The 25813-nt window shown below is 45.9% G+C and overlaps 2 protein-coding genes across 5 annotated transcripts in view; one reads left to right on the forward strand and one right to left on the reverse strand.

Annotated features, from left to right (window-relative positions):
* The window catches only part of LOC141084424 (uncharacterized), a 60323-nt gene extending 35294 nt beyond the window's left edge, over nt 1-25029 (reverse strand). Inside the window, exons 1-2 of the mRNA XM_073569149.1 lie at nt 25011-25029; nt 22617-22775 (exon numbers count right to left, since the gene is read on the reverse strand). Of these exons, the coding sequence (XP_073425250.1) occupies nt 22617-22775; nt 25011-25029 (178 nt within the window). The remainder of the gene's footprint in view (nt 1-22616; nt 22776-25010) is intronic.
* The window catches only part of MCTP2 (multiple C2 and transmembrane domain containing 2), a 273414-nt gene continuing 248051 nt past the window's right edge, over nt 451-25813 (forward strand). For 3 of the 4 annotated variants that reach the window (XM_073568759.1, XM_073568762.1, XM_073568763.1), the window contains exon 1: nt 451-603. The gene's annotated coding sequence lies outside the window, so the exon portion shown is untranslated. The remainder of the gene's footprint in view (nt 604-25813) is intronic. The other variant, XM_073568764.1, reaches the window with a different exon arrangement.

The following is a 25813-nucleotide window of genomic DNA, read 5'->3' on the forward strand; positions in this document are numbered from 1 at the left end:
CCATACTGACAAGTAGATTCAGTGCTGCCACTCCTGCAATGCATAACAAGCGGGAGAGGAGCAGCACCACAGCGGGGCATGCCCGTCCACCACACCGGCAGGGCGGACAGCACGCCTCAGCGGGCAGGGTATGCCCGTCCACCACACCGGCAGGGCGGACAGCACGCCTCAGCGGGCAGGGTATGCCCGTCCACCACACCGGCAGGGCGGACAGCACGCCTCAGCGGGCAGGGTATGCCCGTCCACCACACCGGCAGGGCGGACAGCACGCCTCAGCGGGCAGGGTATGCCCGTCCACCACACCGGCAGGGCGGACAGCACGCCTCAGCGGGCAGGGTATGCCCGTCCACCACACCGGCAGGGCGGACAGCACGCCTCAGCGGGCAGGGTATGCCCGTCCACCACACCGGCAGGGATTCGGAGCACCTGGGCACCGAGCCCGGAGCCGCGCTCCTCCCCGCCCGGCGCTCACAGGTTCCCGCCTCCCCATAAGGGCTGAGGAGGAAGTCAGGGCTGAAGCAGGAGGTGGAGAGCCCCATAGACCACACACAGTAGTCATTGTAGCGCGGGGACCCGGGAGATGAACGCCGTCCGCTGCTACAGGTGAGGGGCGGCATGTGCTGGGGAAGGGGGACAGGACCAGCACAGTGGGGAGTGAGGTGATGGGTGTACGATACTGGGCTTTACATGGGGCTGCTGGCAGGAAACTTTCTGTGTAGTGTGTATCTACTTGTCATCTCTGGGATAGAGGGGCTCTCGTGTGTATACAATAAATATATCTAATTATTTAGGCACAGGTTTAGTTGCTTGTAAATACTTTTATGTTTGTACATCCTTTTTTTGTATAGATGTGTGCCCTGGAGGACACAGAAAAGGGCCCCTGTGCAGGACCACTGTCTGGGCTCTTTACAGCCCAAGAGCTTCTAAAAATGGTTAATTGCACCTGCTTGGAGGGAGCCATTGGAGCCCTTACCTCTGGTTCCCCTGCCAATGATCTGTCCGCCCCTGGATGTGTATTATTTCTGGCAGCCCTAGCCCACCTCCTCCTTGGCGTTCGTGTTGCGGTCTTCTGATCCCACCTGTCATTTGACTTGTGGTCTGGTATCACCTGTGTAATGGCTGTATGGATGACCTCGTGAAAGAAGTATTTATCGGCCTCCATCAGTTTCTATAAACCATATCTTATGACTTTCCAGGTGTTGCACAAGTGTAGCTATACAGGCAGGGTATGCTGGGAGTTGTGGTGCATTTTATGTGATTGCCATACAGATGGTAGAAAGCCATCTCTCCTGTGTACAGACCCCGGCTGTGATCATGTTGGTGCACTGAGGATTTAATTTATCCCTTGCCACAACTACCAGGAGACTTTCAGGACAGTTTTTGAACATTCTCTGAGTCCTCCTGACCTTGTATAGCGGCCTCAGGTGGAAATCCTCTTCTCATACGTTACTTTGGTGCCCGATTATTGGCATTATCGGTCACATTGGCTAAGTTTATTATACAAATATGACATGACCTGTTTGCTCCCCATAATTACCTGACATGCAGGCTTGGCTTCTGTTTTTTATGTACATGTCTGTATGTGACACATGGAGAAGACATGCTGCCTGGAAGGACGGCTCGTGCTGAAGCACTCCATTGATTTGTGAGCAGAGTACCTTTTGTATTTGTCACTAGGGATGTGGCAATAATAATCTTCTCTTCCTCCTGGAAAACCTACTTGGATAACGTGATAAATACCGTTTATGTTCACAATCGGCTCCAGTTGTCAGCGTTGCTACCTCTTGTCATACCTGTGATGCTCATCATGCCTCGTAAAGAGCATATCTATCATGTCTGCTTGTAATGAGTTCATACTCTGGAATGGATGGCTCTGATCCAGACTTAACATGTACTAGAAGGTAGCAAATTGATGTACACCCTCTGAATTTTGCTTGCCGGTGGTCCCAACATGGCAGACCTTAGGGATCCTTGAAACGAGCAAGACCACAGATTCCATCAGTGTTGTACTTGTGCCTCTGCGTGGCATTAATCCGGATACCATAACGCTTATCATAAAGAAATAAGTAATACTTCATGGCTAATCTTCATTTTGTGGAGAACTTGACTTCATTGGTGTGAATGGACTCACAAGTAAAGTTGAGCAAATTTTTTCAAAATTCTGTTCCTATTAGGATCGGCGTTAATGGGAGTGGAAATGACCGAATATGTTTAGAATCAATCGTCAAACGTAAACTTGGCACAAATAGGGTACCAATATGGCGAATTGAGATTCGATGACCGATTCAGAACATATTCGCTCAACTCTACTCACAAGACTTCTTGTTTTCCATGCACCTGAGTAATTCAAGTTGGCATTTTATAGTTGGATCTTCAGCCGCAATCAGAACGGGTTCTGTAATTTTAATGCATTAATGGATTATTCCCAAAATGTTAAGTTATCCCCTAAGACTATGTGCACACGCTGCGGATTAGGTGCGGATTCCGTAAAATCCGCAGGTCAAAATACCTGCGGTTTTACCTGCGGATTGCTCTGCGGTTTTGCTCTGCGGTTTTTCATCTCCTCAATGGAGGAGATGGCAAACCGCAGCGGAATCCGCAGAAAGAAATGACATGTTAATTCTTTCTGCGGAATGAAAACCGCAGATAATCCGCGTGGAAAATTCCGCACCGTCTGCATTGCGGTTTTTGATTCCCATAGGGAATCGTGGTACTGTACACCGCAGCGGCCAGAACCGCTGCGGAACCGCAGCAAAATCCGCACTGTGTGCACAAAGCCTTAAGGGCCTGTCACACTAAGAGATATTGCTAGCGACATCGCTGTGTCTGATACTTAACCAGCGGGGGAGCCGGTCGTAGGTATCGCTGATCGCGCGAGAACATCCTGGACCGTTTCTCGTCGTCAGCTTCCTGCGGCGCTTCCTGCTGTGACGACGAGCGACGCGTGGAGCCGGGCGGGAGGACGCAGGATCGCCTGGCGTCATATCGCTGGTCGGGATCGCTGGTACATCGCTAAGTTTGACAGTACCTTTAGACTATGTCCCCCATGATGAGCTTTTAGTGCATTTCTGACACTATATGTTTTGCTGCAGCAAAGTGGATGGGATTTAGGCTATGTGCCCACGTTAGCGTTTAAAACCTGACATAAAACCGGACTCCTTCCCAGAAAACACGCGTTTTTTTTGCTTAAAAACTGCGTGTTTTTGATGCGTCTTTTGGACTCACAGGAAATAGCTAAAAACGCAGACTTAAGCGGAAAATAATGAACATGCTGCGTTTTTCGCCGCTAAGCGTTTCCTATGCGGAAAAACCGCATCAATTGGCACAAAAAGGCCAAAATGCATTAAAATGAATGGGATGCTTATTTTAAGCGTTTCTGAAGCGTCTGATCTGGCACAAACGCTTCAAAAACGCAACATGGGCACACAGCCTTATAGACATCTCCTGCCCACTGTTGCTGCTTTTTAACTCTGCGTAAACTGACCCTGCGGTGCGTTTTTCAGATCCGGAGCGTGTCAGTTTCTCTTGTGGTGTTTTCTGTGGGGAATTTCCCCATAGACTTGCATTTGGTGCTGAAATTTTGCAGGTAAAACCACACGTTTCCTTGGCAGACTCATAAAAAAACAAAAGCGTGTAATCCACACCTAAATATATCAATAATGTTTTATCAAAGCAAAAAAACAGGAAAGTATCGAAAACAAGGCGGTTTTATTTACAGCATGACACACCAGAGACAAAAACTAAATGAAAAAAACGTAAGTAACCTAATTAATTTAAGTAATAGGTGCAGAAGTTTTGAAACATCAAAAACTCAAGAAAATCTCATCGTGGGAATCGAGCCTAGCCACAGGATGGGGGATAACTTGCTGATTGCTGGGAGGTTTGCTTTCTCTGTCGGTGCCATACACGTTGGAGTGGAGCGCAATCCTGCACACCTCCGCTCCACTCTGCAGAGCCCGTTCCAGAGTCCTAATCGCAGAGTTCCCAGCGGTCGGACCCCCAGCTATCAGAAAGTAATCTTCTATCTCGCGGATAAAGGATAACTTAACAGTTCGGGAATAGCCCTTTAATACTTGAAAAGCTCTTTAGAAGGAGCACTGGTCTAATCGAGCTTCTTCTCTAGTGCTCTGCCAGTACAGTCGAGAATAGTGTTGAGCATTCCGATACCGCAAGTATCGGAATTCCGATACCGACTTCCGATATTTTTTCAATATCGGAATTCGGCATCGGAATCGGAAGTTCAAAGTTGATTGACAGACTGACGTCATCATGATGCGCGGTGTGTGCGCATCATGATGCGCCGTCATTTCGGGCCTTCCGGGGGTCTCTGCCGGCCTGCCGGGGGGCTGTGTGGACTGCCCGGGGTCTGTACCGGCCTGCCGGTGGTCTGTGCACCCTGTGGGGGTCTGTACCGGCCTGCCGGGGGGCTGTGCCGGCCTGCCGGTGGTCTGTGCACCCTGTGGGGGTCTGTACCGGCCTGCCGGGGGGCTGTGCCGGCCTGCCGGGGGGCTGTGCTGATGTCCGGGGGTCTGTGCAAGCATCGTCCGATGGGACTACAAGTCCCATCGGGCGATGCCTGCTACCATGACAGTGATTGACACATTAGCCAATGATGGGACAGTAGTAGTCCCATCATCCGGCTAATGTGTTAAATGTTAAAAAAAAAAAAAAATACTACATACATACTACATGCATGCTACATACATGCTACATACATACTACATACATACTACATACATGCTACATACATACTACATGCATGCTACATATATACTACATGCTACATACATACTACATATATACTACATACATACATGCTACATACATACTACATACATACTACATGCATGCTACATGCATGCATGCTGCATACATACTACATGCTACATACATACCACATACATACTACATACATACTACATATATCCTACATGCATGCTACATACATACTACATGCTACATACATACCACATACATGCTACATGCTACATACATACTACATGCATGCTACATACATACTACATACTACATACATACTACATGCTACATACATACTACATATATACTACATGCATGCTACATACATACTACATGCTACATACATACCACATACATACTACATATATACTACATGCATGCTACATACTGCATGCTACATGCATGCTACATACATACTACATACATACTACATGCTACATACATACCACATATATACTACATACATACAATACATTCATACAAGACATACAGTACATATAACATAGAGTAACATACTTACCAATACTTGTCACATTGTTCCCCGAAGCCATTGTCTTTTCCGGAATAAATATTAACATAACAAACCACAAAAATACTCACCCACGATCCGAAGCAGTCCACGAGTGTGTCCCACGACGATCTTGGGTAGAGAACGGCAGCATCAGATGATGCTGCCGTTCTCTACGGGCTGCAGGAATCCAATGACTGAAGGTAGGTATCCTTCCGCACTGTATTCCTCCGCCACTTAAAAAAAAAAAAAAGTCCCTAGTCTCACTTTATGCCATTGCTGCGTGGGAAATTCCCACACAGCAATGGCATAAAGTGAGACTAGGGACTTTTTTTTTTTTTTAAGTGGCGGAGGAATACAGTGCGGAAGGATACCTACCTTCCGTCATTGGATTCCTGCAGCCCGTAGAGAACGGCAGCAACAGCTGATGCTGCAGTTCTCTACCCAAGATCGTCGTGGGACACACTCGTGGACTGCTTCGGATCGTGGGTGAGTATTTTTGTGGTTTGTTATGTTAATATTTATTCCGGAAAAGACAATGGCTTCGGGGAACAATGTGACAAGTATTGGTAAGTATGTTACTCTATGTTATATGTACTGTATGTCTATGTATGTATTGTATGAATGTATTGTATGTATGTAGTATATATGTGGTATGTATGTAGCATGCATGTAGCATGCAGTATGTAGCATGCATGTAGTATGTATGTGGTATGTATGTAGCATGTAGTATGTATGTAGTATGTAGCATGTAGTATGTATGTAGCATGCATGTAGTATATATGTAGTATGTATGTAGCATGTAGTATGTATGTAGCATGCATGTAGTATGTATATGGTATGTATGTAGCATGTAGCATGCATGTAGTATATATGTGGTATGTATGTGGTATGTATGTAGTATGTAGCATGTAGTATGTATGTAGCATGCATGTAGTATATATGTAGCATGTAGTATGTATGTAGCATATATGTAGTATGTAGCATGTAGTATGTATGTAGCATGCATGTAGTATATATGTAGTATGTAGCATGTAGTATGTATGTAGCATGCATGTAGTATGTATGCAGCATGCATGTAGTATATATGTTATGTATGTAGCATGTAGCATGCATGTAGTATGTATGTAGTATATATGTGGTATGTATGTAGCATGCAGTATGTAGCATGCATGTAGTATATATGTAGTATGTATGTTGCATGTAGTATTTATGTAGTATGAATGTAGTATGAATGTAGTATGTAATTTTTTTTTTTTTTTTTACATTTAACACATTAGCCGGATGATGGGACTACTACTGTCCCATCATTGGCTAATGTGTCAATCACTGTCATGGTAGCAGGCATCGCCCGATGGGACTTGTAGTCCCATCGGACGATGCCTGCACAGCCCCCCGGCAGGCCGGCACAGCCCCCCGGCAGGCCGGCACAGCCCCCCGGAGCCTGCACAGACCACCGGCAGGCCGGCACAGACCACCGGAGCCTGCACAGACCCCCTGGCAGGCCGGCACAGCCCCCCGAAAGGCCCGTACAGACCCCAGAGAGGCTGTACAAGGGCAGGAAAGGGTTTTTCTTATTCCGATACCGGAAGTCCCATAGACTTGAATGGGACTTCCGGTATCGGAATCGGCGATACCGATACTTTTTTTAAAGATCGGCCGATACCATCCGATACGATACTTTGAAGTATCGGACGGTATCGCTCAACTCTAGTCGAGAATAATGCTTGATACAAAATCATGTTTAATTCCTCATGGGAGTGTTTGTGCAGGCAATGAGGACTAGGGACCAAGTCTTTGAGTATTAAGTGGTGATCCAAAATGAATGTAAGATGAGTTGAATTCTTAAGATTGTTAGGTTCTTTATCATTTGTTTTCTAAGCTAGCCTGCTCTGTTACGGTTCATGCTTAGTTTATGAAATGAACCATCCATGATTGGCTGTTTGAAGAGGCTGCGGTGCTTTGACCTGTTTGATGACCAGTACAGCGCTGTACATTTTCTAATGTCAGTGCCTGGTACGGTAGCTTAGCCAATTTCGGCTGAGCTTTTGACGGCTACCGTACCATATGCAAGGTATCAAAAATTGTGCTGTACCTCTAGCTCAGCTTGAATACTCAGGTCTTGAAATCTGTGTAACATGTCTGAGAGGAAAAAAAAAAGATTTGACTAGTCCAAAATGTCAAAACAAGTTTCTTTATCGCCTTATTGCGGGGACACAGATTACCATCTGTATGCTGCTGCTAGGAGGCTGACACTATGCAAAAACAAGAAAATTGGCTCCTCCCCAGCAGTATACACCCACCGACAGATACCAAGTACCTCAGTTTGTGCTTAGTGTCTGTAGGAGGCGGACCGGGATCTCCCCAGATCCGCAGATTAATAATCCCTTTTTTATTTTAGGTTTTTTAGCCGAACCTTTTAATCTTTTCTAATTTATTTTTCAAGTTCAACGTCGGGAAACAGGGTGTAGCTATCACCCTGATTTCCCATATCATGCGGCTGAGCGAGAAGTGTGGTGTCACCCACATCGCAACTCTCAGTACCGCAGGCAGGACTTTTATCCTATCACCATTCAGTGCTATGGCTGGACGACAGGTGGCCGGTCCTTGCCAAAACAACTCCTCATCCCTATCCCGGGACAGGGCTGAGAGGAAGACGGCGGTCGCCATCGCTCCCAACAAAAGGATGCCGTCTTCTACATGACACGGGTAAGAGGACCTCTCCCAGCGGCCTGCTCCCTATTCATGCCCCTGCGGTCATCCTCTTCAGGGACGTCAGGTAAGATCCTGAACGATCCCTTAGCCCCGCATGTCTCAGTAAGCGCAGTGCAGCATTTGAAACTCCCGCCTCTACTCCTTCACTACAGCCGCACATCTCTCATATCAGCCGCGCTCCTTTTTAATACAGAGGCACTTAACACTGGGGGTCTTCCTGGGCACAGGCGAGTCTTTTTTACATAGCAGGGTAGCGTAGGCTCACCTTAATTAGCGGCGCCGCGGATATCAGTATATAAGCTCAGGCAGGGAGGGAAACTGCTTTCACTTTCAGTCACGCTCCCTCCTCCCCGCTCTGAGTGCGCTCCCTTTTACTCTGGACGCGCTTTTTCTCGCACCCATTCCACACCTATCACAGCTCGACTTTCTTTTTTGGGGATGTCACACTCCCTTTTTACCGCGCCCCCTCTCTACTATTGCCGAATCCCGCCCTCCGGGCTCACAGCCTGTTTCCTCCTGCAATTTTCACTGCTTCCTGCGCTGCTTGGGGGACACATCAGGGTCTGGCTGCTTGTCAGATTCTCGGTAGGCTCGGCGCTTAATGGCAAATTGGCTCTCCTCTGCAGTCCTTTTCTGTGTTGTGCAGCCATAAGGTGTAACTTTCCTCTGCTCAACCCTGCAACGGCTCTGTCTTTCAAGCCCACCGTTACCCATTATGCCTGTGCACGCTGTAAAAAGTGGGCTTCAGGTCAGTCGTCACCCCTCTGTCCGTCATGCAGTCCTTCAGTTATGTCGGCCTCTCAGGAGCACACCGATCCCTGGGATGAGGGTATTTCCCCTCTCCCAGAGTGGGCCGTTGCAATGTCGCAGTTGGTCTCCGATCTGACTAAAGTCTCTCAGTCCCTGGTCCAGGTCTTAGAACGTTTGCCTCAGCTATCTACAGCCACCCGTGCACCGACCACCTCTCAGGGTGAGTCGTCCGCACCTGACTGCGACCTTCAGAGGGACAGGCCGAGTAGGATTTCTAGGAAGCGTGTTCTGTCTGGCTCGTCTTCCAGTTCGCTAGGCCCATCTGCTTCTCCCAGGTGTCCCTCTCCTTCTTCAGAGGACGACCCTAGGTCAGACGACGATCCCCAATCGGGATCTAGTTCAGAAGCAGATAACATATCTAAAATGCGGAATATGGTCAATAGCCTCCTTTCTGCCATCTTCCAGACCCTGGAAATTAAGCAGGACAAGCCCCTCCTCAGGAATGTTCTGTTCCATTTAAGCGAGCGAGGCCTCCATCCCGAACCTTTCCAAACCACAAGGAGTTCGATACTACTCTAACCAAACACTGGGAGCACCCTGAGCAACGCTTCTCAGGCCGCAGGTACTTAGGTGTCCTGTATCCCTTTGATGTGGATCTGCTCACAAAATGGACCAAAGCCCCCCGAAGTGGATCCTCCCGTCTCTCGTATAGCCTCTAAGACGGTTCTATCCCTTCCGGACGGGGCATCGCTTAAGGATCCAACAGACAGGCAGCCAAAGATTCTAAGTCTATTTTTGAGGCATCCGGCGCCTCTGTCCTATTTTCGCCTCCTCCTGGGTGGCGAAAGTCATTTCAGCTTGGGCTAAAATTCTTCGCAGAGGCATCTTAGCGGCAGCTCCTCAGGACGAGTTGGCAGATCTGGCAGATCAAATCAAATTAATCATGCGGGTAAATAGCTCTTAGCCGCCTCCTTGGATGCGGCTGGGTGCGTAGCAAGGGCTAACAGCAACATAGAAGCCATACGCCGAGTCCTTTGGCTAAAGTCATGGAATGCGGATACCACCTCTAAAAAGTCGCTTACCAATCTGCCATTCCATGGTTCTAGGCTCTTTGGAGCTGGATCAAATAATTTCTGATGCCACTGGTGGTAAAAGCACTTCTCTCCCCCAGTCTCGACCAAAACGCTTTTTTTAACAGAAAGGGTTTCTGGCCGTTTAGGCCCTTTCGTCCCTTCTTGTCCACAGAGAGATCTATCCAGCAAGATCGGCCTTCCGCCTCTAGGGAGCGAGAGCAGAAAAAAACAGCTTCCAAACCCGCTTCCCGCTGGAGATCTCGAGGACAATACTCTAGGTCTTTAGGTGCCCGTTCCGGTAGGTCCTCCTCCAAGTGACGGGTCACCCCCACCTGGAAGTTTTTCCAGGGTGGGAGGCAGACTTTCCTTTTTCGCGGACGTTTGGCTGTCTGTTGTCGACGACACTTGGGTCAGGGAAATCATCGCATCCGGATACAAGATCGAATTTGCTTCCCAGCCAAAAAGACTATTTTTCCTGTCTCGACCTCCAAGACAGCGGTCCCACATTCCAAGATTCTTTCAATCCGTTTCCTCCCTTCTTTCCGCCGGAGTGATTGTTCCCGTTCTCTCAGACGAACAGTTTTAAGGGTTCTACTCAAATCTCTTCGTGGTCCCGAAAAAAGACGGGACGTTTCGGCCAATCCTTGATCTCAAATTGCTCAATTGCCATGTGAAGATTCTCCACTTCAAAATGGAGTCGCTTTGATCGGTGATAGCCTCATTGGAACCCGGAGAATTCCTTTGCGCTGTGGACATACGGGATGCTTATCTTCACATCCCTGTTTGTTTGCAACATCAGAAATATCTTCGATTTGCGATGTGAGAATCTCACTATCAGTTCACGGCTCTTCCCTTCCGACTAGCCTCCACTCCCCGTGTTTTCACGAAGGTAATGGCAACAGTCATGGCCATCCTTTGCTCCAGGGGGATCCTCATCATCCCTTACCTGGACGATCTCTTGATCAAGGGCTCGTCCCGTGAAGACTGTCTTCAAAGCCTCCAGATAACCCTGGACACGCTCTGTCGTCTCGGATGGCTAATCAATAAGGAGAAGTCCATTCTGAGCCCCACTCAGCGTCTGACCTTCCTGGGCATGGAATTCGACACGGATCTAGCTCGGGTGTTTCTCCCGAGGGAAACATTTTCGGCTCTCTCCAAGGGAATCCGAGCCCTAAAGCGGTCAACACCTATTCCCCTTCGATCCTGCATGAAAGTTCTGGGGAAGATGGTAGCCGCCATGGAAGCAGTGCCCTTTGCACAATTTCACCTTCGCCCCCTACAGCTGTCCCTTCTTTCAGCTTGGGACAAGAGCACGGTGTCTCTGGACCGTCCCATTCTCCTCCCTCTCAGAGTGAGGCAATCCCTGACTTGGTGGACAATGACAGCGTCGGTTCTACAAGGGAGGTCTTTTCTTCCACTTCAGTGGCAAGTCATCACCACCGATGCCAGCCTTCTAGGATGGGGAGCGGTTTTCCATCAGAAAACGGCCCAAGGACACTGGAATTCACAGGAAGCTCTCCTCCCTATCAATCTTCTGGAGCTCAGAGCAATCTTCCTGGCCCTTCTTCGCTGGCAGCCTCTCCTTGTCGGCCTGCTGGTCCGCATTCAGTCGGACAACGCCACAGCTGTGGCGTACATAAACCACCAGGGGGGCACTCACAGCAAGTAATGTCAGAAGTGGCCAAGATACTGCGCTGGGCAGAACGTTGCGTTCCGGCAATCTCCGCCGTTCACATTCCAGGGGTAGAAAATTGGGCAGCCGACTTTGAGTCGTCAAGGCCTAGCATCCGGCGAATGGGCTCTTCATCCCACAGTCTTCGATCAGATATGCCAGCGCTGGGGCTCGCCGGATGTCGATCTCATGGCATCTTGGATGAACCACAAAATTCCGCGCTTCGTAGCCAGGTCCAGGGACCCTCTAGCCGTTGCTTGTGACGCCCTAGTAATTCCGTGGTCCCAGTTCTTATCTGTTTCCGCCTCTTGCCTTGATCCCTCGAGTGGTCAAAAAGATAAAGTCGGAAGGTATGCCAGTGATTCTAGTGGCGCCAGACTGGCCGAGACGGCCTTGGTACGCGGAACTGGTGAACATGCTTGCGGACTTTCCCTGGAGGCTTCCAGACCGTCCGGATCTTCTCTCGCAAGGCCCCCTTTACCACGAGAATTCTCAGTCTCTGAGTTTAACGGCATGGCCATTGAGGCCGCAATCCTGAGAGAATCAGGTTTGTCCAACCAGGTGATCCAGACTATGATCAGGGCCAGAAAACCGGCCTCTTCCCGCATTTACCATAGGTACTGGAAGGCTTTTTTCCGTTGGTGCGACGGTAAAAAAGTCTTTCCGATGTCCTTTTCTATTCCATCCATACTTGGGTTCCTCCAGTCTGGTTTGGAGGCAGGTCTGTCCCTCAGTACCCTCAAGGGCCAGGTCTCCGCTCTATCTATCCTCTTCCAAACAGAGATCACTTACTTGTTGCAGGTTAAAACCTTTCTCCAAGGGGTCGCCCACGTGGCTCCTCCTCATCATTCACTGATAGAACCGTGGGATCTCAATCTCGTTCTTAACGCTCTTCAAAAGGCGCCGTTTGAGCCTATCCAGGACATTCCGTTATCCTTTCTCTCATGGAAGGTAACTTTCTTGATTGCCATTACATCCGTCAGAAGAGTTTGTTGGCGGCCTTGTCATGTCGTTCCCCTTATCTGGTTCTCCACCAGGATAAGGTCGTCCTCAGGCCCGTTTCTTCTTTTCTTCCAAAGGTGGTATCCTCTTTCCACATTAATGAGGATATCGTCCTCCCATCTTTTTGTCCCGCTCCTTCTCACCCTCTTGAGAAGTCTCCACAAACTAGATGTAGTTCGAGCCTTGCAGGTCTATCTCGCCAGGACTGCTTCACTTCGCCAGTCTGATTCCTTGCTGGTCATCTCTGAAGGTCGCCGGAAAGGGCTTCTGGCATCCAAATCCACGATCGCTCGTTGGATTCGTTCTACCATTCTGAAAGCGTACCGACTTCAGGAAAAACGGCCCCCTCTGGGAGTGAGGGCTCACTCCACCCGGGCTGTGGCAGCTTCGTGGGCCGTTCGACACCAGGCTTCGACCTTGCAAATTTACAGGGCCGCGACCTGGTCGTCTTTGCACACGTTTGCGAGGTTCTACAGGGTTCATAGTCAGGCCTCGTCTGATGCAGTCGTTGGTAGGTAGGTCCTGCACGCGGCGGTGGCGCATCAGCCGACCTAAGCCCTTCCTGTTCTTTCGTTCCTTATTGCTGTTCCCGCCCTTGGGACTGCTTTGGAACGTCTCATGGTAATCTGTGTCCCCCAATAAGGTGATAAAGAGAGATGGATTTTTGGTTCTTACCGTAAAATCTCTTTCTTGGAGCCTTCATTGGGGGACACAGCACCCTCCCTGTTTAAGTTGTACCGTGTTGGGTCCTTGAGTCCCTTGTTGGGTTGGTACATATGGTTATAGTTGCGTGGCTTCTCCTACTGCTTTTTCACCAACTGAGGTACTTGGTATCTGTCGGTGGGTGTATACTGCCGGGGAGGAGCCAATTTCCTTGTTTTTGCATAGTGTCAGCCTCCTAGCAGCAACAGCATACACCCATGGTAATCTGTGTCCCCCAATGAAGACTCCAAGAAAGAGATTTTACGGTAAGAACCAAAAATCCATCTTTTTCTGAAATGCACCTGAATTGTGTGACCTGTTGCCAGACTGTCATCCCTTCCCCTACTTTATGCTTATCTTTATTTGGATGTTGGTGGGGTGATACCAATTCCTCCCGGCCCTGAGTATAGTTTGATGTTGCTTTATAAGTCACTAGCTGAAGAGCCCGGCGCTGCCCGGACATAGTAACTAACTACGGTTAGTTATAACAAATTATAATGATATCTATATAAAGCTGAGTGTAGAGCCCCGCCCACGCCGCATAGCCATATTCACGATAATATTCCACATCACATCAGCCAGAGCTACCGGACTACTACCCCTAATATCCCACATCATACCGTCAGCCAGAGCCACCGGACTACTACCCCTAATATCCCACATCATGCCGTCAGCCTGGTGTCAGAACCAGAGCGCTGAGTGGATTTGCCCTGACTTACATACCAGTGATCCCTTTAATAGAACCCTGGGGTGAGAATTAGAGCGCTCAGGGATTTACTTTAACTTCCATACCAGAGAACCCTTTAAGAAAGCCTGGGATCAGAACCAGAGCGCTGAGTGGATTTGCCGTAACTCCCATACCGGGGATCCCTTTAAGAAAGCCTGGGATCAGAACCAGAGCGCTGGATGGATTTGCCTTGACTTGCATGCCAATGATCCCTTTAATAGAACCCTGGGCTCAGAATCAGAGCGCTGAGGGATTTACTCTAACTTCCCTACAGGAGATCCCTTTAAGAGAGCCTGGGATCAGAACCAGAGCGCTGGATGGATTTGCCCTGACTTGCATGCCAATGATCCCTTTAATAGAACCCTGGGCTCAGAATCAGAGCGCTGAGGGATTTACTCTAACTTCCCTACAGGAGATCCCTTTAAGAGAGCCTGGGGTCAGTACCAGAGCATTTGAAAGCAATTGCCCTGACTTCCATACCGAGGATCCCTTTTAAGAGAGGCATGGGTTCAGAACCAAAGCACTGGATGGATTTGCCCTGCCCGACTGACAGGGGAAAAGAACTTGGCTTGCACTATTCATTTTTCGGGTGGGACTCAACCATAGTGCACATTGGGTGCTTAAAATAAAATGGCAGATGGAGGCAGGGGTGTCTCTGGACCCTGTTTTTTGGCGATCTACCTTTTTTTTTTTTTTTTTTTTTTTTTTTTTTATTGCTGAGCCCACAACTCATGCAAACGGTTAGGACCATTTATATGCTATGAGCAATTGCACCTCACATATGTGGGCATTCTGATGTCGAATGCGACTAGAAAGAGGTGGCTGTATATGTCCAGCTGCCCAAGTGTACCTGCAACCATGTGACCCTTTCATAAAGGGAGAGAACTTTTCTTGGACCATCTTCTTAACCTCTGGATATTATGTATACAAATAACTTTCTTTAAAAGGAGTGTCCAGATTTAGAAAAAAAAAAAAAAACACATTAATTGGAAATCGGCGCCTCCCCTGTCCACAGGTTGTGTATGGTATTGCAGCCCTTCCACATTGACTTCAGCGGAGCTGAGCTGGAACTGTAAACAGTCTGGGAATTAAGAAATCTGTACTCGTCCAACATGGATACTTTTTATTTTTAAAGACTTTGCTCTGAGGGTCCTGAACGTTTTAAGCCCACTTGGTCATTCAATGTACTTTATCCAGATGAAGCAGCGTTTACTGTAGCTATTTACACCCGTGGGTAAGCGCTGCTTCAGTGTGAGCGTAATGTAAGACCATTCTGAGTACAGCTGTGACCATCACAAGATCTGAAGAAGCAATCTGAGTCTGTGCATGGCATTCACAGCAATGATCATCTGTATGTGTATTGTGTATCCCCCATTGCGACAGAAGTACAGTCGTGTTTACATAGATTCTGGAATAGTTGTGGAACTGGAGAGGATTCCCTATGTCCACCTGGCAGATAATGAATATTTAAAGCTCTGGATACAGAGGGATTTCCTTGCTTCTATATAGCCCTGAGTGATAGAAGAATTTGCTGAATGGTTCTTGGGTGTCTGCGTCACTGTTCTATAGATAGCCGCCATCCCACCTGCGCAGTCTCCTCTATAGCAAGGCTGAGGCCGCAGCATGTACTGTACTCAGCCCGGGACCTGTCACAGCTGGCTCTGCAGATCTCTTACCAATTGCTACTTTCCATCATCATCTTGCTCTTGGAATTGTGTGCGAAGCATTAAGTAAATATAGCTATGTAATTGTGATGACTTGGTCCGCTGTATAAATATTTAATTGTAACTTCGTTTTGTAAGCCTTTTGGAGATACTTTTTGTAAACCCTGGAGTACATGTGTGTCGGCTTTTCGCTCTCCGTATGGCAAGAAAATAAGTACGGTACATGGGTATGTACAGCACTTGTATCAGGGGTGAATGAGATATATAGCTCATAATTTCCGTGACTTTCATTATTTTTATTTTTTTTTATAGCAAGCTCAATCTGTAACAATGTTTTAGTCCTACAGTGTCGCACAGAAACGAGCATGTTTGCTCTGCTGCCAGTTTGTGGCTGATAATGTCACCATGCAGCTTTTTCCTAAATTATTATTTTTTTTTTTTAATACTACTACATACTTACCCTTGGGGTGAATGCTGTCCAGGTTGTGCCCATGATCAGAGAAAGCAGTGTCTTGGACGCAGCTCACCTGCACGGTGTCCAAAACGCTGCGTTCTACTTAAGAAGCACAGTGGATGGGATTAATAGAAATCCCATGCCCACTGCGCTTCTGTTTAACGGTATGTGCACACGTTGCGGATTCTACTGCGGTGTACAGTACCATTAAAGTCTATGAAAAACGCTGTGCAGATGCTGCGGATTAGTTGTGGATTTAAATCCGTAATTTGTCAATCCGCAGCGGTTTAACACCTGCTTCATTATAGAAATCCGCAGGTGTCAAAACGCAGGGGAAATCCGCATAAAATCTGCACTCAATCCGCAGGTAAAACACAGGTCATTTTATCTGTGGAATTAAGCAAAGTCCGCTCTGAAAAATCCGCAGGACACTCCGCGCCGTGTGCACATACCCTAACAGTGCGTAAACTCGCCCGCGGTGCGGCTTGACGAGACTCAGCACGTTCATTATCTGCAGCAGAGACGCTAGCCGTTCACTAGATGCAGTAAATCCTCCTGGTTCACTAAATACATGCGGCTTAAACTGCGCGCTTAGAACGCTGTGTCCAAAACGTTGCCATTTCCTGATTGTGGGCACAGTCCAACGTTTCCTTTACTTTTAAACCAAGCCCCACTTTCCAGATGCATATTTTTGGGGGGTTAAACCGGGCTTCAGATAAGAAAAAGAAATATGGCATCGTATTTTGTGTGCTGTAAATATCTGGACAACAATTGTTAAATATTGGCAACTATGGGAAAAAAAAATGTGACTTAGTTCCAGATTTTGACCTGTGTTCCAAAATAGTCGCTATGCCCCTAGATGAATTCATTGAGGCCGCGGCGAATAGATTCCAAAATGGGGTCACTTTTGGAGGACAGTATGCTGTTTTGGCACCTCACAAACTTTGCAAATACAACATGGCATCCTCAATTTATTCCAGCCCAAAATTCAACTGGTGCTTCTCCCCTTCCAGTCCGTGCCGTGTGCCAAAACTGACGTTTTCAACCATATAGGGGGTACTGCTTCATTTTAGAGGAATTGTGTAATAAATTGTGGTTTTCACTTATTCTTACTACACCTTGTTTTAAATGTAAGTAAGTTTTTCTTTTTTTTTTTTTGTCTACCAAAATATTACCCGTTTCAGTGTTCTCTCTCTTTTTTTTTTTTTTTTTTTTTTTTTTTTTTTTTTTTTCTTCACTATTCATTTACCGTATTTTTTTGGACTAGAAGACGCACCGGACCATAAGACGCACCCAAATTTTCAGAAGGAAAATGTGTCAAATGGGGGTCTGTCTTACAGTCCGAATTCAGCTTACCTGGGAAGGGATCCGGCACAGGTGGAGGAGTGGTCACAGGGGTCATTCAGTGGTCCAGGTTCGTGCGGTGGCGGCTCTGTGCTGGGGCAGCTGGGCTGTGCTGGGGTAGCTGGGCTGTGCTGGGGCTGGGGTAGCTGGGCTGTGCTGGGGCTGGGGCAGCTGCGCTGTGCTGGGGCAGGTGGGCTCTGTGCTCTGATGCAGGGGCGGCGGCTCCGCTGGCATTTCCTCCAAGCCCGGAGGCCCCCCGCACATACCTTGCTGGCCACCGCCATGTTGCGGTGGCCTCCGGGAACATGGACGCCGGGAAGATGGCCGCCAGTCCGGGGACGGCGCAGGTTCAGATCTCGGGGGACAAGATTCAAATCTCTGCAACGAGATCTCATCCCCCGAGATCTCGGACGAGATCTGAACCTGCGCATGCGCCGTCCCCGGACCGGCGTCCATGTTCCCAGAGGCCACTGCAACATGGCGGCGGCCAGCAAGGGATGTGCGGGGGCCTCCGGGCTTGGAGGAAATGCCGGCGGAGCCGACGCCCCTGCATCGGAGCACAGAGAGCCGCTACCCCTGCATCGGAGCACAGCCCGCTGCCACCACCGCACTACAGAGCCCCGCAGCATCCGCACCAGCCTCCGGAGGTTAGTATATTTTGGCCATAAGATGCACCCCCCACTTCCCCCAAAATTTTTTGGGGAAAAAAGTGCGTCTTATGGTCCGAAAAATACGGTAAAGCATATTAACCGTTAACACATTTATGTTGCTAACCTAAAGTACACATACTGTATGGCGAATGTTGGTCATACCAAATAAATTGGTTAATTTTTATGCTCTGAAACAGATATTTAAGTTTGAAAAATTCACAACTTTCAAGTTTCACCAAATTTCCAATAATTTGATAAGCGTAATATTTTTTACCTTAATTTACTGCTAGCGTAATTTACAGTGTGTGAAGAAAAACAAGTTTCGAGTTACCGTACTAGGATACATAGAAGTATTTCAGAGTTGTTGTCACATAGTGACATGTCAGAATTGACAGATTGGAGCTGGGTCATTAAAGACAAGTGTTTAACCCCTTCAGATAAAACCACTTATTTTCCACTTATTTCCAGTATGGAAGTGAAAGTGGTTAGCAATGCAAATGGATCTAATCAAGATTTATGATCAGGGCTGTGGAGTCGGTAAGCCACAGTTGCGACTCCGACTCCTGGATTTTATCAGGCTCCGACTCCGACTCCTTCATAAATGGCCAATTCATAACAAAAAATTTACTGTTGTAAAACATTAAACATCGTGCTTATTCAGTTTCTCACCATCATATAAGTAATCAGACTACTTAGAGCAAAAACTACATTTATTAGAATATAGCAAATAACTTTTATAAACTTTTCTAAACTGTAAGTAAATATGCAATAAACACTTTTATGCAGTTAATAAGAAGAAATCTATAAATTTATCCTCAGAAAAAGTATTGCCTCTGTCAGATCCTCCTTCATGGATGCCCTCAAATCTGATCTAATTATTTTGAGAGCAGAGAACAACCTCTCTACACTAACTTGTGTTGGTGGCAAAGCAGTAACCACTCGGGCAACATCTCTGACAATGTCAGGATACAGAGGAATCGCTTGTTGCACTGTTATTTTTGATGAACGGTCAAATTTCTCAATTTCTTTTAGTGCACATGAAAAATTGTGCTGAAATGTACTGGCTGTGTTCCTTGATGGGGATGACTCTTCTATGCGGGAACGCTTTGCACGGTCCTTGTGATCCAAATTATTTTTCGACATTAAATTCTTCATCAGTTGATGATGAGGGTGAAGATGTGGCAGGACGAGCAAATTCTTCTTGTTCCTCCTGACTGTTCTGCAACCCTTTCATCCTTACTGCTATTTCAAACAGAGCTTCTTTTCCTTTACTTAGCTGTTGATCATCTAGAAGAATCCGATGCATTGGGTCTACATAAAGAGCTGCCAAAAGAATGTTATTTTGTAATAGTAGCTCCTCTCTCCGTTTCATTGATGTAGCAATGCCACTTGCAATTAACCCTCCTCTTTGGGACAGGCGAAACATCAGGTTCTTCCACTCCTTTAAGAAAATACCTGGAGTTAAGTCCTCTGCTTGTAATTTTTTAGTCACTGTAAATGGGTGCTCTAGCAATTTTTCCAGCTCAGTCACCTGATTCCACTGACTTTCATTTAGCGTCAGTTGAGGGATAGCCATGTCTACAAGAAAGGTTTTCAGTTCAACCAAGCGCTGAATCATTAAGTACTGCCCCATCGTGTGGCTTGATCAATAATTGCCCCTTTTTCCAGCACGTCTCTTCAAAATTGAGTCAACTTTAGGGGTTCTGGCAACAGTAGCCAATTTTCTCACCTTGCCAATCAGTGCAGCAGCATGTCCTTCTTGCAGACTGTCTCTTTTAGCCAGCTGTAGCGTATGCACAACACAGCGCATGTGGTGAATGAAAGAACATATTGACACAGTTTCAACAAGATCATCTAAACTATCATGTTGCTGTTCATCTGAAGCAACTTCAGTTTGCTCCTCAGTTACAATACTGTGTTCCTCTATTTCAAACATTTCTGTGTCTGTGGACCCAGAATGTTCTTCTAGCTGCTGGTGACCATCATTACTCTCATTCATTAGCTTAATAGTACTTATCATATTTGAAGCATTGTCAGTTACAACAGAAAGAACTTGCTCTTTTTTAAGTTCATAGTCTTGCAGAACCTTTTCCACCAAGACCTGGAGAAACTCACTGGTGTGATGAGCTTTGGTGTCTTTTACTGCCAATGTCTTGGTAACTATTTCATTTTTGTCACAAACAAATCGGACATTGATGGCAAAATAGTTCACTCTGTGACGTGTGCAGGCATCCATTTTAAGAAACAGAAAGCATCCCTTGAGAGATTTTTTTAAGGTCTTCCTTTTTGTTTAAAAGCTTCTTCGATTACTAATTTTCTAATACTCTCTCTCTCCAGAGAAACGCCAAGCTTGCGGGCCATTTCCCCATTCAGACACATAAAAGCTGGTCGTGAAAATAATAGGCACACTATCCTTTACAACAAGCTCTATTATCTGTTTTTTAAATGTATCTACTGTCATTGTCACAGTAACTTTGTCACTGACAAAATATCTTGCAACTGATGGCTGCAAAGTTCTCTGCTCCTTTGTTTGGCTGGAAGAGCTGGGCACTGGTTCATTGGTTTGGATGCAGTCTTTCTCATCCACTGCTTTCAGTACTTCTGGATGAAAGCGCTGTAAATGTCCCTTTAGATTAGAAGCTCTGGTAGGAGCATTTTTATCTTTGCCTGAATATGCACTCATCTTGGCTTCACAGCATTTGTTTTCGTCTGGATCATTTGTCATACACTGACAGACATAATGTTTTCTATCTTGAGTGATGGTGAAATGTTCAAATACAGCTGATTTAATGTGATGCTTCTTTGACATTCTCAGGTTTTTAATTCTGCATTCACAATCCAAATGACAATTGTTTTTCCTAAAAACAATTGTACAAAATTATTGCCAGGTCGTACAACTGATATAGTGGTCAGTAATACTGTTATTATTCCTCATGTACTCACAGTTAACTGATGCAAAGTTTGTTGAAAGGATAATACTTCTTACAGTCTTCCTCTTCTGAGTAGCAGGCAGCTGTGAGATGCTTGGAAGACGCACACCTAGTATGATCTAGTCTAGAGGAGGAGCTTTACTACTAAGAATTTGCAACACGTTTTCACTTTCAATTTCATACATTTTAAGTAGGGGGGTTGGGGCAGCATGAGGTTAACCAAGTATAAGATTAAATAAGGGCAGTGGAGAACAGTGACACACAAGAAGTAAGAAATGTCTCTATCTCCAGCAGAACTGCTTATCACTTTTGTTCATAGTTTGATAGAACATATATATTTGAGTAACCTTTATAAAATTCATGTGAAAGTTCAATTATGAAATATTAATACATTTTTTTTAAAGCTGGAGTCGGTACATTTCTACCGACTCTGACTCCAACCAAAACTAACTCCGACTCCACATCTCCGACTCCACAGCCCTGTTTATGATGTGCAGTTTTCTCCAGCAGAGGGACTGCATAAATATTGGAGAAACAAAGTTGCACTCTTTTATATATTATAGATTAAAACAATTTTACTATTTCTTTAGTCCCTTTTAGGGGATTTGAACCTGTGATCTTTCGATTGTTAATAGCACGGTATTGCAGTTCTTCTATAGAGCTTATCCTGGAGAGGAGCTTCATTGAATGACATAAAGGATGGAATAAATCCTGCATCCGCAACATGTGGATGAGTATATTAAAATATGACTTTTATTGTGACATTAAAGGGAACCTGTCACCTTGTTTTGCCGCCATAAGCTGCGGCCACTGCCTTTCGGGGCTTAGCTACAGCATTCTAGAATGTAGATAAGCCCCCAGTTCGATCTGAAAGAGAAGAAAAACAATTTTTTTTTTTTTTTTTTTTTTACACTCACCCAGGGGTGGTCCGGTCTGATTGGCGTCGCAGGTCCCGGGTCCAACGCCTCCCATCTTTATGCAATGTCATCATCCTGCTTGCTTTGTGCTGCGCTCCTGCGCAGGCGTCCTGATCTGCCCTGTTGAGGGCAGAGTAAAGTACTGCAGTGCGCAGGCTCTGGGCTCCTCTGACCTTTCCCGGCGCCTTCGCACTGAAGTACTTTACTCTGCCCTCAACAGAATGCAGAGAAAACTGCCCAAAGGTGAAACACGGAGAACCGTGAAAAGCTGCAAAAACCAATACAGAGAAAAAGTCCTCCAAAAAATTCATTTAAAAACAATTTTTCTTTATTGAACAATGTCACAGGTTAAAAAGGGAAATTCGCATACAAGGAGAAACAGTGCAAACATTGAGCAGGAGAATAAGTTCAGCCCAAAAATACAAAGTAGAAAAAAAATGTTTTTCTTTTCTGGATAGTGAATATGCACATAAATTGAATTTTTTAAAAAGTATAAAAAGGGCCAGAACAGATCCCAAGGGACAACGATTTGGAGTGTTAAATATACATAAGCTCACAGACCAATATAGGACTAATTCCTGGAAGAAGAATTAGCTTGTCTCTGTTCGTTAGTTAAATTGTTATTCCAAACTCTGTTAGAAACTTTTGTAAACTCTTCTGACACTAATTTTACAAAAAGGTCAATATTGGGATATAGACTCAATGGGGGGAATTTTTTAGATTTAGGCCTAAATGGCCGACTCAACTTACCTGATGTTTGTAGCTCTTCATCTTTTTCCGCTTCTAAATCCTCAAGGATCTTGATCGCCTGTAGTTCTTGTTCAGTCCAAATTATTTCAGTAGTTCGTGGTTTCTCATGGATTTTCTTGAGAACCAATTTTCGTGCAAATAAACTCAGGTCAGTTAGCGCTGTAAATAAATCAAATCCTTGAGAAGGAGAAAAGCTAAGCCCGAGGCTCAAAACCTCAATTTGGGCGCATGTCAACGATTTATCAGATAAATTAATTACCTGTAGTCGATTCGTATTCCTGTCTGTTTCAAAATTACTTGATTTTTGGTGCTGTTGTTCACGATAGGGTCCTCTTTTGTTAACCCTTATATCATAAGGATGTGTCCCAAGGTTTTCTGAGTGTACTCTCAGAAGAAACAGAGGAAACGGATGACAAAATTTTTTGGAGGACTTTCTCTGTATTGGTTTCTGCCCTCAACAGGGCAGATCAGTACACATGCGCAGGAGCCGTGGCATGAAGCAAGCAGGATGACAACATCGCATGAAGATAGGAGGCGCCGGACCGGGGGCTTATCTACAGCATTACAGTCTGCTGTAGATAAGCCCCAAAAGGCAGTGGCCGCATCTTATAGAGGCAAAATGAAATGACAGGTTCCCTTTAAGACACAAATGTAAAATAAAAATATATAAACATATATGGATTTATTTCGGGATTGGGGAACCCGGGAAACGCAGGTCTACACATTTTAAACTTGCACACTTAGTCCAGATTTCACTGGTTCTCCTGTCTCCCCTATAACCCTCCCCCCTCTACCATATGTATTTGACCATTTTTGTTTTAATGTCACAAGAAGTCCTATTTGTAATATATTAACCTACACAGTGGAGATGCTGAATTTTGTCCCTTCTAGATAATTATTGCAGTAGATCTGGAGTCTTCATGCACTGCACCCATATGTAGGCACTTTCTGCATTTGGTGAACTGATATACTAACCCCCCCCTTCCCTTTTTGCTTAGCTCAATAACCAAGATAACAGTGATGGGACTTTCAAAAGGACCCCAGCTGTCAAGGCAACACACAGATCTTCCCATGATCGTATCACAGAGAGCTGATGGAAGACAGTGACCGCATTTGCCAGCACTGACCTTTTTAATTACAGTGATCAACGCACACCGTACTTGGACAGATGTCGGCTATGCAACACAGCCAGCGTCTGCCTGGTATGGTATGGCCTCTGCTTCACGCTGTTTCCTACATTCCTAATTGACCTCTGATGAAAATGCATGGCATAGTCTATTAACGAGTCAAAGGGAACCTGTCTCCTACAGAAATGTTGTATACCTGCAGATGTAGTGGTTATCTGCGGGCAAATGGCTGCCTTACTGAAGCAGCGGCTACATGGAGAAAATGACATTTTATTCTCCTTTCAGCTGATTGTTTCCTTTCATTGGGGAAGAGCTGGGATCTGTAAGTTACCGCTCACTATACAGTGAGCCACTGTAATCACTCCCTGACAATTTCACACACTGCACTGAGGGCCGTCTATTAATATGCAGGGGGTGATGATAGTGCACTTGGTGTATAATGAGCAGTGACTGTAGCCGCTCTCTACAGTGACACTGTCCTGATCACTGTACCTGTACTTCTAGTAAGTCTGGCATGATATTTTACCAGCAGATGCCGCTGCTTTTTACAGTACCAGCAAAAGCTGACATTACAGGGGATCCACTCAAAAATAACTCCATATAGGCTTAAAGGAAAGGGCAGTGGAAGATGGCAGTAGTAAGTCAAGGCTCGGCATCTTCTCTGATGATTCCCAAGGATTGTTTTGTGTAGATGCTTTGACATTACAGCACTCTTGGGCAGGTGCTGGCATCCTGTAGCACCGATGGCTGAGTTTTCTCGGATAACTTCTAAATATAAGAGGGGGAGCATGAATAGAACTGCAGCGGAGGATGGGCTGTGCTGCTGGTGGGCATTTCCACTGCCAAATATTCCCTAAGAAAAAAGGGGGCACAAAGAACACACCTAGGAGAGCCAGAAACGCAATGCCAGCTAGATATGAACATGTGGGATTAACAGCTGGAAGACTACGGGACCATACTGTGCAGTCACCACGTGTGCTGTTCACCGATTTCCCCAGTAATAAGAAACAGAAAATAAATTTGTATAAAAAAAAAAAAAATTAGGTGTGATCTAAACATTACTGGGGTGTGGCTGACAACTATGGAAAATATGTACAGTAACACAAGAAAAAAAAAAATGTATACAAGATAAAGGCACTTGTCCTTTTGACCTACTACACATATTGGAAGTCCTGTTCAGAGTTTGGTATCAGTAGCAATGGTTGTTCTGACTAATTAAATAATTTGGTGTTCAAAGTATAACCCTATAAGCAGTGGAAAAACTGACCTGCAAGGAAATATTCCATGTTCAATGCAAGATTACAGGCTTTATTGAATGCACAGCAAAATGGATGAACTACGATAGTAACGGAAAAAATAAATAAAAATAAAATATTTAAATCTTTAGCCAACACTCACCATTTATTTAAAATCCACATGGCTTATAGGATGAGACTCTAGGAGAGATCAAGCACCCGAGCAGGGAACATTTGTGCTGCTAATCGTCTCTTATCCCTTTCTCTGATTCAATACTATGTACACAATCACAGCGGCTTTACAGCGTACAACCAGACAAACTTATTTAAGAACGGCGGCCCGTGTCCTCCACTCCTGAACCAGATGGCTCATTACGGCTTTGAAAACGTCACGTGATGTGAAACCACAGCTTTAGCATTGACAGGACTCCTACAGTGCCCTGACTTCTCTACAGAAAGTAAAAATGGAAGAGTCAGTGGAGGGAAAAAAAAAAAAAAATTTGACCCAAAGAAACGCTCTGCATTTTAGAAGATTTCAGTATACTTTAAAAGGAAGCAGTCACCTACAGAAATGCAAGTTGCCTCTGATCAGGATATATTCCCATGAAGAGCTTTTGCTGCACAAAAAAAAATTCAGTGATTTACAGTAAGGCCGGGGTCACACTTGCGAGTGTGATGTGAGAAACGAGTCTCTCGCAACAATACACGGCACTGGGGCCGAAGTGTGCGGCTGCATAGAAATACTTGCAGCCGCACACTCTGGTCCCGAATGCCGGCAGCAGTGCCGGGTACTGAAGCGCAAGTTTCTCACATCAAACTCGCAAGTGTGACCTCG

The sequence above is a fragment of the Dendrobates tinctorius genome, unplaced genomic scaffold (assembly GCF_039654945.1).
Source record: "Dendrobates tinctorius isolate UK_male_01 unplaced genomic scaffold, ASM3965494v1 ptg000022l, whole genome shotgun sequence".
Taxonomy (NCBI): Eukaryota; Metazoa; Chordata; class Amphibia; order Anura; family Dendrobatidae; genus Dendrobates; species Dendrobates tinctorius.